Genomic DNA, 19,602 nt, shown 5'->3' on the forward strand with positions numbered 1-19,602 from the left:
GAGCGAAATCCTGGGATGGATTTTTACTTTTGAACCTAGTTTACCCACCTCTACACCTAAAACTCATAATACTAAAAGCTCACACAAGCTCTCCAAACGAACTTGCAACATTAAATCGTAGCCTTGTATTTCTGTTTAGTTTTTTGACACATCTGACACTTTAAATCTGAACCATCTCCAAACAATTGAGCCTTTATTTTTCTTTGTACTATCCAGTCCCTCTTCGTTAGCTTCTTTCGTCCCTGTATCCGTCTTCATGCTGTCTCTGCCTGCATTTATGCGGGTGAAGCGGTGGTAAAGGGGGGAGTTTTGTGAGGGATAAGGGGCAGGGCAGTGTGAAGTTTTGGGAGAAGAGAAAGGCAAACTGCTGGATAACTGCAGCGTAACGCAGACTATATTGATATAAAACAATACTGTCTCATCTCAAAACTCATATATAAATGTATCGATATTTCTTAAAAACTCGATATATCGCCCAGTCTTAGTTTCTGTAATCAACTGCTGTAGTTTTCCTTAATCTACCTGTTCACCATCTGTTACCTAGTACACCAGTGATGACTTTCTTCTTTAGGAGATTCCACACAGTTGTTCTGGCTATGAACAATATTTCAGCAATGGCTCTCTCAGCTTCACAGTTGCTTGTTTTTCACCCATATACAGCTCTCTGGTTTTCATTTTGGTCACTCCTCTAACTATTAATGCTTAGTCTACACAGGTAAAACCCAAATCTGAAACAGAGTGTAGACATTCAGCACTTTTTATTGTTTTAATAATTAATGTATAAGGAAACACCTGGGCAACAAAACCCAATACTTTTGCTCACAAGAAAAATGCGTGGGTTCAGACAGAAGGTGCTATCTTCTAAACAGTGTATGAAATCCAGATGTAATTATCTGGAAATAAAAGCTGAAATGTTGATCTTTTAATGTCCTAAAAGTTTTCAGTCTACAGTGAAAATAAAGGGACTGACTTCACTGTTTTAATACTTTTAGAGGGCACTCTAGATCCCAACTTTTTTGGAATTGGCATTGCAGTTATATAAATTATATATTGACTTTTATAAATGACATATAAATGATCAATTATTCTTTAAAAGATTATTAAACTTAACACTATTTTAAGCCAAAAAAAAAGTAGAAAAAAAAAATTAGTAAATACTCTGACAGATACAGACTGTAGACGAGTACTAAAAGCTGGACACTGACTTCTTCTCTGACTCACTAAGGACAAGGGCACCTTGGTTCCACCCCTCTCAGCGGTCCCCGAGTTTGCAGGTCTATTATCTTGTCCTCCACACCGCCATGCATCTTCACTGATGAGCCTTCAAACCATCTGAATGAACGGGAGCTTGTTAGTGAAATGAGGTGATGTAGAGGAGCTCGGAGGGAATGCCAGGAGATCCCAGCATTCATCCATCAAAAATGAAGCTTTAATCTAATCACAGGAGCATCTCGTAGCGGAATATCATAATGCATAAATATTTCATATTTACACAGCATCAGACACACTCCATAACTGCTCTGCTTACCTGTCTATATACTGTATACTTACCCCCCAATACAGCCCAAACACAGCAGCATCACAGCCCCGTCACACTCCAACTTACCTCCAGCACAGCCTCTTCACAACCATTAAACAGCCCCAACCGTCCACCAACATAGTTCCAACAAATCCTCATCACTGCCTCAATACAGCTCCAACATACCCCCTAACACAGCCCAAAAAAATCCCCAACATACCCCCAATACAGTCCAAACACAGCGCCAACACAGCCCTGTCACATTCCAACTTACCTCCAACATAGCCTCTTCACAACCATTACACAGCCCCAACAATACACCAACATAGCTCCAACAAATCCTCATCACTGCCTCAATACAGCTCCAACATACCCCCTAACACAGCCCAAAAAAATCCCCAACATACCCCCAATACAGTCCAAACACAGTGCCAACACAGCCCTGTCACATTCCAACTTACCTCCAACATAGCCTCTTCACAACCATTACACAGCCCCAACAATACACCAACATAGCTCCAACAAATCCTGGTCACTGCCTTAATACAGCTCCACCATACCACCAACGCAGCCCAACAAATCCACAACATACCATCAATACAGTCCAAACACATCGCCAACACAGCCCTGTTACACCCTAACTTACCTCCAACACAGCCTCTTCACAACCATTACACAGCCCCAACTGTCCACCAACATAGTTCCAACAAATCCTGGTCACTGCCTCAATACAGCTCCAAACACAGCACCGACACAGCCCATTCACACCCAAATTTATGTCCAACACAAGTTTTTTTACAATCATTTCACAGCCCCAACAGACCACCAACATAGCCTCAACACATCCTTGTGACAGCCTCAATACAGGTCCAACACACCCCCAACATAGCCCAACACATCCCCAACATACTACCAATACAGTCCAAACACAGCACCAACACAGTGCCAGTACAGCCCCGTTACATCCCAACTTACCTCCAATACAGTCTTTTTACAACCACACAGCCCCAACAGACCATCAACATACACCAACACACTAAACACAGACTCTTAAAATTCCAAACACAGCTCCAATGTAACTCAGCACAGCCAAACACATCCCTTATATCCCAACATTGCCCCAGCACATCTCAACACAGCCCCAATACACTTCCAACATACCCCCAAAACGACAACCAACACAATCCAAATACACCCCAACATAGCCTCAATATTCCCCAGCACATTCCTAACACAAACCAACACAGCTCTAGCACAGCCTTACATACTGTACCCCAACACAGCTCCAACATAGCGTGAAACATATCCCTAACACAGTTCCAATACCCCTCCAAAACAGCCCCAAAAAATCCCCAAGCCCAAAAACACCCCAACACAGCCTCAACACACTCCAACACACGCCTCAACACAGCCCCAGCACATCTAAACACAGCTCCAACACACCAGCACAGCCCTTACAAACTGTACCCTCAACACAACCCATACATATCATGAAACATATCCCTAACACAGTTCCAACACCCCTCCAAGACAGCCCCAACATATGACCCACCAAGCCCAAAAACACCCCAACACAGCCTCAACACACTCCAACACAGCCCCAGCACATCTAAACACAGCTCCAACACTCCAGCGCAGCCCTAACATACTGTACCCTCAACACAACCCCACATATCGTGAAACATATCCCTAAAACAGTTCCAACACCCCTCAAACACAGCCACAAAATACCCCCAACCAAGTCCAAAAACACCCCAACACAACCCTGACACAGCCTCAACATACCCCTGTCACGGCCTCGCTCTGTTCCCCTGCGTTTTCCCCGTTTCCTAGTGTGTGTCTCCTGTAATTTTCCATCACGTGTGTCTAATTTGTAGCTCCGCCCCTTCCCCAGGTGTTCAGTGTTTCATGTTAGTATAAATAGTACCTGTTAGTCTATGTTTGCTGTCGGTCTTTGCACCTTCCCCCGTTGTCTGTCACGTCACGGCTTTCTATTTACTCGCTCTTGTTTATTGTCGGTCACGTTATTTCTAATTACGTTTATTTCCTGTTTGTTTCTTTGTTTATTTTGTATATTATTTACGTATTTATCCCCAGCCCTGTTTAGTTATTATCTGTCTAGATTTAGTTCTTGATTTGTTTCCCTGTTTGTTTATGTATTTATATCTCCTTGTTTATTCCTTATCTGTGTTTATTTGTTATTTAATAAATTCGTCGGTCTTACCCGCTTTTACGTCCGCCTCCCGTCTGGTCCCTCGTTACAACCCCTAAAACAACAACCAACACAATCCCAATACACCCCAACATAGCCTCAATATAACCCAACACACACCTAACACCCAGCATAGTTTCTTTACACCCCAACACACCTCTGACAGAACCACAAGACAGCCTCCTCCCATTTCCATCAAGCAGTATGGAGCTTTAATCTGCTGATGTGAATCTGTAGTAGTAGACAGTATAATGTATAAATATATTTTATATTTACAGAGCGTTAGACACTGTACTGTACAGCATCCTGCCTGACTAACACTCACCACGCTCCTCCTGATTGTTGTGTGGTGCTGCCAGACCCCTGCCGGCACAGCGGAGAGCGAGGAATGCTGCTGTAAACATCGACTAATCAAGCCTGGAGTTACAGACTTCCAGAGCTCATCCAATCAAAGCTCACCACATATTTTGTAGTGTTTTCAGCAAAACAACACAAATCAAAGTGCGATAATTTCTTCCAGCTTGACGTTCTGGTCTACAGACAATCCAGAGACTACTAGTACAGACCCTCAGCACCCACATCATACAGACTAAAGAGATGAGCACAGATGAAGAGCTAATCTTCAAAAAAAAGTCCAGAATTCCCTGAGTCTCTAAATGAGTATTAATCAGTATAGAACAGTATGGGCCATATTTTAGCGATGCATAGCACACCATTATTGCACAGTCTCTGATGTTGTGAGGGCACAAAAAATACGCTCGAAACCTGCAAAAGGTGTGTACTAATTCTCTTAATTAATAGTGAGTGTGTTTCAGCCTGACGTGAAATAAACCAATCAGTGTGCCAGTTGTCATTCTCAAATTGACCCGTTTAAAAATCTAGAAAAAATAGTTAAAAGTATTTTTTTTTTAGTATAAAACTTCTTCTCTTTGGCTTAATTAGTGTAATCAACATATAACCCCCTGCAATAAACAAAAACTAAAACAAAATTCAATGTTATTTTTAATTGTTGTTTTTAATGTTATGTACAGCTATTATGTCTAATATGTTGGTCTTTCAAAAGTAATAAAGTATTAAAAAAAATTAAAACGTTTAAACGTGTCTTTTTTTTTTTTTTTTTTAAATGAGTGATTCTCCTGATTAAACCAAATCACGTTAAGGAACACTGTTGCACTAAAATTGATATTAAATTAAATTAAATTATAATTTTGGATATTAATTGGATAATTAAACATGCACCGGGTCAAATTGACCCAGGAACACCATTGCTGTTCCTGACAGATGAACATAACAGGAGGGTTTTATGCTTTTATGTGTCTCAGCAGAGGACACTGACCTGCCCGTATCATGCTGTGAAGGTGTGTTTCCCCTCGCCAAGATAGAAACACGCCAGATGTTTACCTGAACACCCCTCACTTCCAGACCACCACGACCATAGGCGTAGATATACTCTAAACTCCAAAACTATTTTAACGACGTGGGCGCAAAGAGTTTTAAAATAGACTGTTGACGGGGTGTAAGATAGCAATGGACAGGGTGTACGATAGGGCACTATGTGTTCACTTTTTAATTGAGGTGCTGTAAAGCTATAAAGTTTGTGGAGAGCCGCTGTGCACCTCTAAATATTTTTCCATGGCTTTGATTAATAAACGATTATTAACAACCCAACCTCGATCAGAACAATGTAAAGGAAAGTTTCGCAAAACCTTTCGCATGGCAAAAGTCATGGGTCACAATAGTAGTTTTATAGTATTATAGGGTGTGTGTGTGTGTGTGTGTGTGTGTGTACTCACGACCACAGTGAGCTTCGGCCCTGGGTGATGACCCCGGTGAATTTGGTCAGTCTCCTGGCGTCCACCTCGAACCACTGCAGGGGGTCAATCCTGCCAGCACACCAGCCCCCATCATACAGATCATCCTCATACAGACCAGCCTGTTCACACAGCAAATACCAGAAGTGTCAAATAATAAATGTATAATCTATAAATCTATAATCTATAAATAATCATTTTTCAGACCACTTTTTCTATTTCTCACATTAACACACAATAATCTGAACTTCTTACTCTCTTTACATTTTAAGAACAGTTGCACAGCCGCAGCAGTGAGCAGAGAACGCTGCACACACGGCGCTCAGTGTGAAAACAGCTCAGCATGGAGCAGCAAATACCACATTTGTTCATAGGTATGACAGTTATCGGGCTACTAAATAATAATCAGGTTAAACTGCACCTGAAAAGCTCACATAGCTCACATAACACGAGTATATTTGACAGTAGGGTCAACTCAAGGTACACTGAAAAAAAAAAAATAAATAAAAATATACTTAAAAAAAGTTTCGCAACTTTCTGCATATGCTTATTTTAAGTAAATTTAATTTTTCAGATAAATTTAAGTAACTTCATCTCTGTTTCAACAGTTTTAAGACTTAAATGTTACACAGAGTAAATAAGTGAACTGAACTTCAGTCAATCCTTTCTTTTAGTAAACTTTACTTCGTTTCTGCATACAATATTACCTAATTACAATTACTTCATTTATACAATATTACTCAAATAATTTATGATACATAATATATTATAATTCCTGAAATGTAAATATTTTTAGTTAAAACACACATATTACACTGTCTCAACACATGGATGGCACATAATACATTATTTTTACTAAAAGAAAGGATTGATTCAGCAAAAATAAATTAAGTAAAGGTTACTAAAAGAAAGGATTGACTGAAGTTCAGTTCACTTATTTACTCTATGTAACATTTAAGTCTTGAAACCGAGTTGAAGTTACTTAAATTTATATGAAATTAAATTTACTTAAAAAAAGCAAATGCAGAAAACTTTTTTAAGAGAAATTTTACTCATCATTTTTTTTTATTTTACTCATCACTCGTTTTCAATACACATTTGTTATACAGAGTAAATAAGTGAACTGAACTTCAGTCAATCCTTTCTTTTAGTAAACTTTACTCAATTTATTTTTGCTTCAATCCTTTCTTTTAGTAAACTTTACTTAATACTGCATACAATATTACCTAATTACAATTACTTAATTTATACAATATTACTCAAATTTTTATATTTTTAGTTAAAACACATTAGAATATTTACATAATCTCAACGATTTATTTTGTAAACAGACCAAGTCTCACTGTCTCAACACATGGATGTCATGTTTAGTATACAGTATAATATGTGTGGTTTGACCAAAAATATTTAAATTTCAGGAATTATAATATATTATGGATCATACATTATTTGAGTAATATTGTATAAATGAAGTAATTGTAATTAGGTAATATTGTATGCAGAAATGAAGTAAAGTTTACTAAAAGAAAGGATTGACTGAAGTTCAGTTCACTTATTTACTCTGTGTAACATTTAAGTCTTGAAACTGAGTTGAAGTTACTTAAATTTATCTGAAATTAAACCTACTTAAAAAAAGCAAATGCAGAAAGTTGCGAAACTTTTTGTAAAGTAAATTTTACTTTTTTATTTTTTTTTTTCAGTGTAGTGCAACTGGGTGCAGTTTACCTTTTTCTTACTATCTACAGATATTTAAACTGGGATTCCCAAACTTTTACATGACACTGTATCACGAAAAATAGTTCTAAGATTTGCCTTTTGTTCTTTGCATAGTTATTGGTTCAATTTTGTCCAATTTTCACAATTATAACCTCTGTAATAAAGATTAATTCAGGACTTGATGATTTCTGAGTTGAGTGTGTGTTGATTTAGGCGGCAAATCAGAGGAAGCAGTGAACTCTTCACCACTGGTGTTCGACCCACACGATCCCATTAGCACAGTAAGCTTTACTGGTGCTCTGTTTGGTCCTACTATAAGCGCTATTATAGTGCTGTGCTGTCACTGCTGGACATCTGTTTTCCACGTCTGCACTTTTATCCTCCGCAGTTTGTAGCTCCTCAGTTCAGGACTCCGTCCCAATCCCCCTACGATCCGCGCGGAGACCGCTCGGCCCCGGGGCCCGCTGAGAGCTCGCCAGCTACAACAACAAAGGCATGTGTTTGTCCGGTTGTTCGGAGGAGGACGCAGCATCAAATGCGGACAGTGTTGAAGTCATTAAGCTCCGGTACCAGAGAATAAACCTCAGGCATCACTGCTTTCACAGGAAATACCACCAGCCTACAGACGCCAGGCCTCTTTATTGCACTTATGGTTTGATTATTATGGCTACTCTGCTGTTTTATCTGTGTGGCCGAGCCTCAACAGCACCAACGTCCAAAAGTTCAACAGTTATTAACATGCTAATGCTAACTCTAAGGCTTTCTAATGAAAAAAAAAACTACAAAAAAAACAAGGTAAGTTACAAACTCCTGTGTAATTACTATCTAATAACAGTGCTATTTTAACACAATAACAGTGCTATTTTAACACAATAACAGTGCTATTTTAACACCTTTAACCTTAGCTCAACTTTTTGGTAGTCTTTTATTAATAAAAAGGTTATTACAGTTTTTTTTTTTTCAAATTGCTAAAACACAATTTTGTAAACTAGGCTGGTTCTATCGAAATACTTAATACATAACATAACTAAAAAATACCTCATATATCCTGCAAAATGAAGCTCTTCAACCAAAACTACATATACAGCTCTGGAAAAAATTAAGAGACTGAATTTGTTTTTGTCTCTGATTTTGCTATTTATAGCTACATGTTTGAGTAAAATGAACATTGTTGTTTTATTCTATAAACTACAGACAACATTTCTCCCAAATTCCAAATAAAAATATTGTCATTTACAGCAATTATGTGCAGAAAATGAGAATATTTGGTGGAATAACACCACAAGTTATTAATCACAGTTTTCATGCATCTTGGCATGTTCTCCTCCACCAGTCTTACACACTGCTTTTAGATAACGTTGTGCCTTCACTCCTGGTGCAAAAATTCAATCAGTTCAGCTTGGTTTGATGGCTTTTGATCATCCATCTTCCTCTTGATTATATTCCAGAGGTTTTCAATTTGGTAAAATCAAAGGAACTCGTCATTTTTAAGTGGTCTCTTATTTCTTTTTTCCAGAGCTGTAGCTTCAAACACATTTTTTATATTTCCAGATTTCTGTCTAACCAACTACATACACACTGTTGGGCATAATGGAAAGTTTTGTGTCCATTCATTTTACATTGGCAGCCTTTTGTACCCCAGTGAACATTTGACCTCCACTATGGTAGCATCTCTTAGTCCTTTAGGAAAACAAATAGGGCTTGGACAGCGCAGTTACCTTTGTTTTTTATAGTGCTAAATTCCTGATTGAAGTGGCAACAATTAGTTATTGATGTGTTTGATCAGGTGGCTCATATATTAGCCAGTTTGCTCACATTGTGTCATTCTGAATTCCAGTGTTTTTATATGGAAACATGTGATTTTATCTCAGATTGTTATTAATTGTGTTATGTAGAGAAATGTGTTCAGCGCATTTCAAAAAGTGCTGTTTTGAACTATTAAATGTGTGTAAAGTAGAAGATTTGAGTGTTTCGAGTGTTGAGAAGAGACTTGAGAAAAGGTTATACTCTCTCTATGTGTCAGTTTAAATAGTTTGGGCCCACTTTATAATAAGTGTCCCTAAGTACTATGTAGTTACACCGTAATAATCATGTAACTACAGTGTAACTACTGATGAAGTACACATTGTTACAGATTAACTACAGAGGTACAGGTCATGTAATTACACAGGTTATGTGTATTAAGGTTAATTTGACTTGTGTAAGTACACATGTGTACCCGGGTGAGTGTACTTACACAAGTGATAGAGTAAGTGTACTTACACATGTGTAACGATGTGTGTGTACTTACATATATGTAATAGTGTGTGTGATAAGTTGAGTATAAACTTATCCAACAGTTGTTGTCTAGTAAGTAATTAAGGCTGATTGAGTACACACACGTTGTTACACATGTGTAAGTACACTTGCTCTATTACATATATAAGTACACTCCCCCTAGTACACATCAAAAAATAACCTTAATACACATAATTACATAACCTGTTCCTCTGTAGTTAATCTGTAACAATGTGTACTTCACCAGTAGTTACACTGTAGTTACATGGATTGTTACCGTGTAACTACATAGTACTTAGGGACACTTATTATAACATAACGTGGGACCAATCGTTTTAATTTAGAGTGTTAGAAATTGGAAAAAATATTCAAAAATAGTGTATCATGTTGTGGTTATTAAGTTACAAAACTTTGCTTGGGTTTAAAAAAGGACAAAATATACATATAATGCCACTGAATGTATTGTAAAAACTATAATACCTTTAAATGCCTATAGGTCAGTAACCTGATATCTGTCCTTTTCTACATTTCAGTGACCAAAATATCAGTTTAGGTCTATGATTATTTCTGATGTCTACTGTATGTGTTTCCAGGGACATTCAGGCAGGGCAGAGAGTTCACTCAGAACTCCAGATCAGCTGAACTGAGGTCAGGTTCATCTGGAGGACGTTTGCAGGCATTTGGAGCTCCAATCAATTCTTTTCCGTTCTGATTCAGACTCCTGCTATTCTTCTCCTGGATGAGAGGATGGAAATGCAGGATGTGGATCAGGATGAGCAGAAGAAGTCAGGGCTCAGTGTGAGATACGCCGAGGAAGCAGAGGAACACTGATTTATTCATTTCATATTACAACTCATCACTCCAGCAGCTCATCACTTATTAATCAAGCTCTTTATGAGGCGAATAAGAAACACAGCACGCTAAAATCACTGGCTTTACACCGGATTCAACGGCCACTTTATTAGAAACACCTATAATTTTGTGCTCTCTCTCACTGGCCACTTTATTGGAAACATCTACCAGACCTTGTGCTTCCATTCATAAGCCACTTTAGCAGAAACATCTACTGGACCTTGTGCTTCCATTCAGAGGCCACTTTATTAAAAGCACATGATTACCCTGTGCTTCCAATCACTAGACGCTTTATAAGGAACATCTACTAGACATTGTGCTTCCACTCACTGGTCACTTTAAAAGGAAACATCTACTGTACCCCATGTTTCCACCAGCTGGTCGCTTTATTAGTAACATGTATCGGACCTTGTTCTTCCACTCACTGGCCACTTTAGCAGAAACATCTACACTGTAAAAAGTGAAGCATGGAGCTGTTCATTCAAGCTAATAAATATGATTGAACACATAGTACAATTATTGACTTTATTGTGAAACTCAACCTTTTTGAATTTTGATGTGTCAATTTTGATTCAGACAAAATTAATTACAATTCTGAAGGAAATAAACCAAATGTTTTGGTTCCACTGAAATCATACTCGAAGAAAAGAGATAAGGATGTAATATTTTTAATTTGAATCAAACATGAATTGCGCATGCGCACTGTGGAGCACGGGAGAAGTTGTAGAGAAGTGCTTCAGAGCACTGAGGGAGAGAGGGAGAAAGTGCCTGAACGCGCTCGCGAGAGAGAGAATGAGAGAGGGAGAAAGTGCCTGAACGTGCTCGCGAGATAGCAACGCATGCTTATGGTATTGTGGCGTCGGGACTGGAGGGGGGGCGGAAGGAATTATGGGAGCTCACCCTGTTGGGGGAAGTGGGTGTTTTTCTGCGTGTTTATGTTACTGTTTATCCCAGAGTTTCATGTCATGTTTTATTATCACTGTTCTAGTATTATTCATGTAGTTATCAGTTATGTGGTTGTTTTGTGCCTCACCCTTTGTGTGTTTTCTGTGTGTGGGAGTGGGGTTAGCTGCGTTGGAGCTGTAGTTAGTTTTACTTTCAAAAGTGGAATCCCATGTAAATCCAGCTCTTAGTGTCCTCCTCAGAGCAAAATAAAAAGAGCAAGAGAGCACTGAAACGAATCTCGCTGGTAATCCGTCCTCTTCCACGCCACAGTAACTTCTGGAACTTCTGAATATGCTGCCATGTTTTTTTTAAAAGTTCGGATCAATTTAAATGTATTAGTTTGGTTCCGAAACTGAAATGTAAAGAATTTAACTTGGATCAAGGTGAATAATTAATATTGGGTCGAGTGAAGTAATATGGTTTATGTCAAAATAAAATAATCAGGTTGTAACAATTGACTTTATTTAGATTGAGTGAAGTCAAATAGTTTAGATGCAACAAATGGACATCAATTTTTTTAATTTGAGCAGGGCTACACTTTTTACAGTGTACTGGACCTTATGCTTCCATTCAGTGGCTACTTTAGCAAAAACATCTAACAGACCTTGTTTTTCAGCTCACAGGCCACTTTATAGGAAAAGTCAACTGTACCCTGGTTTTCCACTTACTGGCAAATTTATTATTAACATCTACCAGACCTTGTTCTCCCACTCACTGGCGTCTTTAGCAGAAACATCTACCTGACCTTGTTCTTACACTCACTGGCCACTTTAGCAGAAACATCTACTGTACTCCGTGTTTCAACACTCGCTAGTCGCTTTACTGGTATCTATCAGGCATTGTTCTCCCACTCACTTGTCACTTTAGCAGAAACATCTACCAGACCTTGTGCTTCCACTCACTGGCCACTTTAAAGGAAACAACTACCAGACCTTGCCTTTCCATTCAGTGGTCACTTTATTAGAAATATCTCCCAGATCAGAAACACCTTCCAGACCTTGTGCTTCCATTTAAGGGTCACTTTATTAGAAATATATTTCACTCACTTTAGCCACTTTAAAAGAAACATCTACCGGCTCTTGCGCTGCCATTCAGTGGTCACTTTATTATAAACACTTGATTACCTTGTGTCTCCACTCACTGAACACTTCAATAGAAACATCTACTGGACCTTGTGTTTCCACTCAGTGGCCACTTTAGCAGAAACATCTACTGGACCTGGTTCTTCCACTCACAGGCCACTTTATAGGAAAAGTCAACTGTACCCTGGTTTTCCACTACTGGCCGATTTATTAGTAACATCTACCATACCTTGTGGTTCCACTTACTGTCCGCTTGGAGTTTAAAAAAATGTGTGAAAGTGTTAAATTGTGTTTATTCTCCAACTTAAACTACAAGTTGAGTTGAGGGGAACTCTTTGGCGGTGTATCAGAGTATTTCAGAGTAATTTGCTGTGTGAAGTCGTGGTTTTATGTTTTTGGATACAATCCAGGTTAGCACCCAAACATCCCTTTCAGACAGCTTCTTCTTGAGTCCACAGTTAATCCTGTTGGATGTGGTTCATCCTTCTTGGTGGTATGCTGACAGAGCTCACCTGGATATTGAGTCGACCTCTGTGGGCACCCAGACCATAACGCTGCGCTGTGGAGGCGTGAAGCTGGAAATCCACAATTTTCAGCGTCTCCAAACCCAGCGGCGGACATTCTGAAACACCACAACACAACATAAACAAGACATATATAAGCTTCATTCTGCATCACATTACCACCATCCAGACCACATTTTCTGTTAGGTGAATATAGTACCTACTAGCCATAACATCAATACTGTTAACTAAAATTCTGCAAAATAACAATATTAATAATATTCATTTAAAGGACAAAAATATCTTTATTTTCTATAAACAAAAAGGCATGAAATTATTCCACACTTGTTTGCCAGCCAAGGTCAGCTGTCCATCAGACTAACTCAGGCCTGGTTATTGATGTCTGACGTATTTTGAAGCGTTTGACGGGTGCAGCAGTGCGTAAATGCCTCCAACCTGCTCTGAGTTCCTCCAACTCTCCAACTTTCTCTGACAGAATCAATCCAAGAGTTTCGTCTAACAGTAGTGAGTCAAATTGACTGCACTTGGGAACTTATGGTATAATCCTTCTGCTCCAGAAATAAAACATCTTAACATACAGCTGCAATCATAAATGGTAAGGTTATAGTTTTTCTTTATTTAATTCCTTTTTCATCTCCCTAATTTGAAAAGCCAATAACCCCACCCACTCATATAGACTCCCTTTATCACTAGCAATGCTCCTGACACTTGTGACATCAGCCATCGCCTCTTTTCTGCCAACAATGCAGCATCACTGGAAAGATAGCGCCCTCAGAGGAAAGTTCTAGATCTTCAGATCTGATACATCAGCTTACAAAATCCAGTGTCATCCAGCACATCAATAAGAAAAATGACGGAAGAGATTGTTATCTACCCAAGCATTAAAAAGTATGGCACATTGTGTTCTCTCTCGGATTCTCAGCTGCTGATGGGGAACCAGCATGACCCAGGATTCAAACCAGTGATCCGAACCTTGGATCATAGTGGAAGTGCCTTAGTCCACAGGACCACTCAAAGTTCGCAGGTAAATTCATTTATTCATTCACAAGTGGAACCTTTTTTAGTCTGACCATAAAACAAGAAAAGGAACAAGGCGGTAGAGACACAACTGAAGAAGTGGACTTATGAAGAAGAACTGAGAAAATATCAGAGAGGATTCTGTCAATCCTCTTGTATTGGCTTTTAATTTTTTTCAAGAACTGTAAACTGTCCATGTTTTCCAGAGACTCTTGGAAAAATCATGAAGGGACCCTGTAACAAAACCAGGAAGCCTTGAATAGGAAGAGGGACAAACCATTACAACCAAACTGGAAAAGCTCCCAAAGGTTTTCCCAAAGTAAGCATTTTCTTCTTTACAGTAGCACCTTTGGGCAGGCCTATTGCAACAGGGCAAGCAAACCAATCATTTGCTTGGTGTCCACAGACAATGACTGGTTATGATCTGAACGCATTGACAAGTTGCGTGAACGCCCCTTTAAATTTTGTGACAGTAAAACTAGAAAGTAAAACAACACTGTTACCTGAATCCCCCTTTAAGGGGGCTCCTTTCACTAGTTGCTGACGTTAGCCAATCAGCCAGGTTTGGGATTCCTGCAGCCGGCAAAATATGAAACTTCAGCAATCGTAAAGCCACCATGAAGCCAGAAAAGAAAGAAGCGAAAGAAAAGAAAAATATATATTTTGTCCATTTTGCTTGGGGACCCCCAAAATGCCTTGAAATGGCCCTGCTTATGAAGGAGAACTGGAAGGAAGATTGGAAGGAGTCAATCCTCTTGAACTGGCTTGACCTTTATGCAAGAAATGCAAACCTGTTCATGTTTCCCAGAGAGGCTTGCAATAATCATGAAGGGATTCTGTAAGGAAGTTAGAAAGCATTATAGCCAAGCTGAAACAGCACAAACGTTTCCACAAAGCAAGCATGTTCTGGAGAAGTCAAAGGCTAACATCTCTGGAAACTTCTGAAAAGTGCCTTAAATAAGGATCATTCAGAAGTCAATTATAGCCAAACCAGAACACCCCAAATGGTTTCTTTCAGTGAGGATGTTAAAAAATTGAAAGGGTAATGGAGAAAGTTGAGTGATCTGTGGAAACCTGGAGAGGTCAAAGCAAATTTTACAGCACCTGTGAAGTAGTCTCGTAAAACTACCGGGCTGACCAACACTATTAAACACTGGAGTTGTAGTAGATGTCTTACTTGGACAAGTGGTAATATTGGCATCTGGCAATAAAAAGGTGGAAACACGGATGGAATCAAGCCTCTTGGTTTGGTCTGACTTCCTCAAAAGAAATTCAAACTGTCATTGTTTTCAAAACAATGTCCTCAGATAATCGAAAAACTAAAACTGAAAATTCAGTTGTGTTTGAGTCTTTAATAGTGTTGGGACCCTTTAAGGAAATCCAAGTGTCTTAAATGCGGATCATTCAGAAGTCATGATTACATCTGAACCAGAACACCCCAAATGGTTTCTTGCACTGACATGTTCAGAAAATGGAAGGGGAATGGAGCTGGATGAGCGCTCTAAAAAGCAATTTTACAGCAGTCTCGTAAAACTACTGGCCTGTTAAAGACATGGCTGACCAAGACTGTTACACACTGGAGATGTAGATGTAGATATCTTACTTGGACAAGTGGTAGTGTTTGCATCTGGCAACAAGAAGGTGGAAACACAACTGAGAAGGTGGACCTATAGGGAAAAGACTGGAGGGGATGGAGTCATGTGTCCAGAATTGGCTTTCAATTGATTTTCATACAAGAAATGCTAGATGTATTGAAATAAATCAACAGTCCTTGTTGCCCTGAGAGTCCTAGCATTGTGAGTTAGAAATTCCACTTGCTCATTTTGCTGTTCTGCTGTTTTGCAATGATCACCTTGAGGGACCCTCAAGAGTCTTGAATAAGGAATCCCGGTCAAACCATTAAAACCAATCTGTCGCAAAGGATGAGTGTTCTGTGGAAATCTGGAGAGGTCAAAGGCGATTTTATAGCACCTGTGGAGCGTTCACGGAAAACCACCAAACTGTTAAAGACGTGGCTGAGCGACTCTGTTATTCACTGGAGATGTGCATGTCCTACTTGGACAGCTGCATGTGAAAGCGTGACATCCAGCAGAAGGTTCTGGGAGAGAAAGGGAACGTTTCCAGGTTCGGCCCGTTTTTACAGCTGACAGAAAACACTGGTGCATGAGCTCAGAAGAGCAGAATGAAGTAAATAAAGCTGTAAAAGGAAACGTCTCCCTGACTGCTTAATTGCGACTGCTGGGATTCTGGAATAATAAAGAGCGTGTTTTGCGTTGGCTTGGACAAAAGTCACACCGTCCCCTGGTGATTTCAGCAAGACGAGCCTGAGGAGAAGAATGTGGCTTCCCTTTCCACACAGGAAGCCTTGTTCTGAGAGCCCGAGCCTGGCCCGGTCCTAGTCTGAGCCCGGAGACAGATTTGTCAGCACTTATTTGAAGCTGAGGCATAACAGCCCTGTCGTAACGCTGCGGCGTCTGGAATCCAGCGCCAGCCTTGGCGAATGAGGTTCAAAGCAAGCATTTCCTCCTCTTAGGCATGCGACCATGTGTGCATCCATGCGGCCGTTTCTGCGCGGACATGCAATATGTTGACCACATGGTCTCCATTACCTGTTACGGACATGGCCAGAGCACAGCGCTCAGAGCAGATGATGATGACATGTTGCCGCCAAAATCGAGCTGTGAGGGGATAACAGCACTCCTGGGTCATGAAGTGTCGTACTCAGAGGTTAACCCTGCATGTTAAAAGGCCTTTCGGTCATGTGTCTGCATAATATTCAGTTTAGAGCTTTAGAGCTTAATGTGCTGAACATTAAATTGTTTCCAGCTAATCTGTGCAATACCCACTGCTGCTCCCATGTATATTTAATGTAAAATATACAGTTTATTTCCTCAGTAAAAAAGAGTAAATAATATTAGAATATACAGCTCTGCTTTTTATAAGTATGTTTAAATGAACATTGTTGTTTTATTCTATAAACTTTGGACAATATTTCTCCCAAATTGCAAAAAAAAAAAAATATCGTCATTTGAAGCATTATTTACAGAAAATGAGAAATGGCTGAAATAACAAAAAAGATGCAGTTCATATTTATAAAGTTCAGAAATCAATATTTGGTGCAATAACCCTGTTTTTTAAATCACAGTTATAATGCATCTTGGCTTGTTCTCCTCCAGCAGTCTTACACACTGCTTTTAGATAACTTTATCCCACTCCTAGTGCAAAAATTCAAGCAGTTCAGCTTGGTTTGATGGCTTGTGATCATCCATCTTCCTCTTAATTATATTCCAGAGGTATTCAATTTGGTAAAATCCAAGAAACTCATCATTTTAAGGTTTCTCTTTTTTTCAGAGCATCCTGCAGAAAGCAAAGCTATCTTGTCATGGGGCATCTCTGAGAATATGACACTTTGATACATTGTAAAGTAGTCAGTATACAGCTTGTTTAACAGTGTAAATTTGTTGTGCCCTTAAAATAACTTAACACACAGTCATTAACGTCTAAACTGCTGGCAACAAAAGTTAGTGCATCCTTAAGTAAAACTAGCTACTAGATATTCAACATGGCACCTCATGGCAAATAACTTTCTTGAGAAGAGGATGTGAGAAACTGAAGTGTTGCTCTGCACAAAGATGGCATAGACTAAAAGAACTGAGATACAGCACAATGGCCAAGGTCATACAGCAGTTTTCCAGGATGGGTTCCACGTAGAACTGACCTCCTTATGGTCGACCAAAGAAGTTGAGTTTAAAGAAGGGAAAGGACAGACTGCAATGCTCAGACCATATGTTGCACACTGCATCAACCCTATCTGCATGGCATGGACCTGGAAGTAAGGCTCAAAGTTTGCTTAAGACAAACTTTCCAGTCCAAGAGCATTTGCTGGAACCATGTCCTGTAAGCTAATGACTTCAAGTTAAACGTGTTTGGCTCAGATGATGTCCAGCATGTGTGGTGGCATCCTGATAAGGAGTACCATGTCAGGAGTACAGTGAAGCATGGTGGTGGTAGCATCATGGTCTGGGGCTACGTGAGTACTGCCAGCTCTGGGGAGATAATTTGTCACTTTTGTGATAATTTGAAACAGAGCATGATCCCCTCCCTTTTGGAAACTGGGCCACATGGCAGTTTTCCAACATGATCACCTTCAAGATGACAACAGCTTTGCCAAAGAAGCTGAAGACTGACACTGTGTTCACACTGGAAAGCGACAAAGCGACAGGCAACCATTAATTTTCTATGGCAGGGAGTGATTTGTCGCCGCGAGAAGTGGAAAGCAACAAAGCGGTAGAGTGACAAGCAACACAGAGCTGAAATTTTTTCAACTTTATGTGAATTAATCATGATGAAGTGAAGCGACACTCTAACCCAATTGGCTGCTAGCCTCTCTTTAAACCTATCACATACAAGGCGGTTTGTTACACATTTCGTTTTTACCACTGTAGAGAAAACCTGCTACGTTTCCAGGGCAGGTAAATCACAGAAACGGCCAAGAGTCTACCAACCTCGGGAGTCATAGCTGTAGAATAAAGTGGCCATACAATTTCTCAGGCCAGCCACTTCCTGTCTGCCTGCCATGGACTCTAATTCAGTAACTCAGAACTGAACACCCAAAATTCCCCTGTTATCTTTCCAACGGATTCTCACAGTCACGTGCCACTGCATCATACAAACTCTCCATCATACTAATAAGTCTGATTGCTTTCACCTGTGCTTCCCTGTATAAATGCCCCTTATTTCCTGTTCTCTGTGCCTGGTATTAAACGCAGAGTAAAGGTAATAGACTGGCTAAGTATGCCTCTAGACCTAAACCCAATTGAGCACCTGTGGAGCATCCTCACACAGAAGTTGTAGGAGTGCAAGGTCTCGAACATCCACCAGCTCTGTGATGTCATCATGGGGAGGTGGAAAAAGATTCTAGTGGCAACCTGTGAAGCTCTAGTGAACTCCATACCCAAGAGCATTAAAGTAGCGCTGGAAAATAATGGTCACCAAAATATTTTGAGTACTTTGAGCACAATTTGGCCATTTTCAAGTATAGGCATTAATGGCTGTGTGTTGAGTTTTTGAGTTAACCTACCTGACGATAAGTTCTCAACTCTGTCTTCAGTTTCTTTTCAAATAATCATAAGCTGATGGCATATGTTCCCATCCAGCAAAGTGAATTCATTCAACACCATATTTTGTCACATTCAGATTAAAACAGCCTCAGAAATCAAATTAAAGGACGAATTCGAATTGGGATCCAGATTCAGGAATAATGTTGTTCTGCACAAAGTTCAGATCTCATCAGAGTTTCTCCAGGTTACACTGGTCTCCAGGTGCTGTACATTATTACAGACAAGCTTTATGAGAGCAGAGCAGCTGACTTACATAACGATGTTAATTAACGAGGCTGTGTGATGACACTGCGAATCATCGCTGAGCTCCGGACCATCTGTGCTTTCCGTAACATTTACACACAGGAATCCCACAACACCCAGCACCCCCCGGCTCCCGGCCATCACATCCCCTTCCACCACCCAGAGACACTGAGTAATCAGGAGGAAGTAGCTGACTGAGGTCATCAGACATCTGCTGCTGTGACATGACAGGGTTTTAACCAAAGCAGACCACATCTACGCATCAAGAGGTCAAGGAATCTGAC

The 19,602-nt window shown here is 39.8% G+C and overlaps 3 protein-coding genes across 3 annotated transcripts in view; all 3 read right to left on the bottom strand.

Annotated features, from left to right (window-relative positions):
• chst3b (carbohydrate (chondroitin 6) sulfotransferase 3b) overlaps window positions 1-19,602 on the bottom strand; it is a 303,775-nt gene that overhangs the window by 46,411 nt on the left and 237,762 nt on the right. The gene's annotated exons all lie outside the window — the stretch shown is intronic.
• zgc:92749 (elongation of very long chain fatty acids protein) overlaps window positions 1-19,602 on the bottom strand; it is a 238,241-nt gene that overhangs the window by 45,992 nt on the left and 172,647 nt on the right. The gene's annotated exons all lie outside the window — the stretch shown is intronic.
• The window catches only part of cpxm2 (carboxypeptidase X (M14 family), member 2), a 76,287-nt gene that overhangs the window by 34,899 nt on the left and 21,786 nt on the right, over window positions 1-19,602 (bottom strand). Inside the window, exons 3-4 of the mRNA XM_049464869.1 lie at window positions 12,927-13,036; window positions 5,525-5,664 (exon numbers count right to left, since the gene is read on the bottom strand). Coding sequence (XP_049320826.1) covers window positions 5,525-5,664; window positions 12,927-13,036 — 250 coding nt within the window. The remainder of the gene's footprint in view (window positions 1-5,524; window positions 5,665-12,926; window positions 13,037-19,602) is intronic.

This window comes from Astyanax mexicanus, chromosome 15, assembly GCF_023375975.1.
Source record: "Astyanax mexicanus isolate ESR-SI-001 chromosome 15, AstMex3_surface, whole genome shotgun sequence".
Taxonomy (NCBI): Eukaryota; Metazoa; Chordata; class Actinopteri; order Characiformes; family Acestrorhamphidae; genus Astyanax; species Astyanax mexicanus.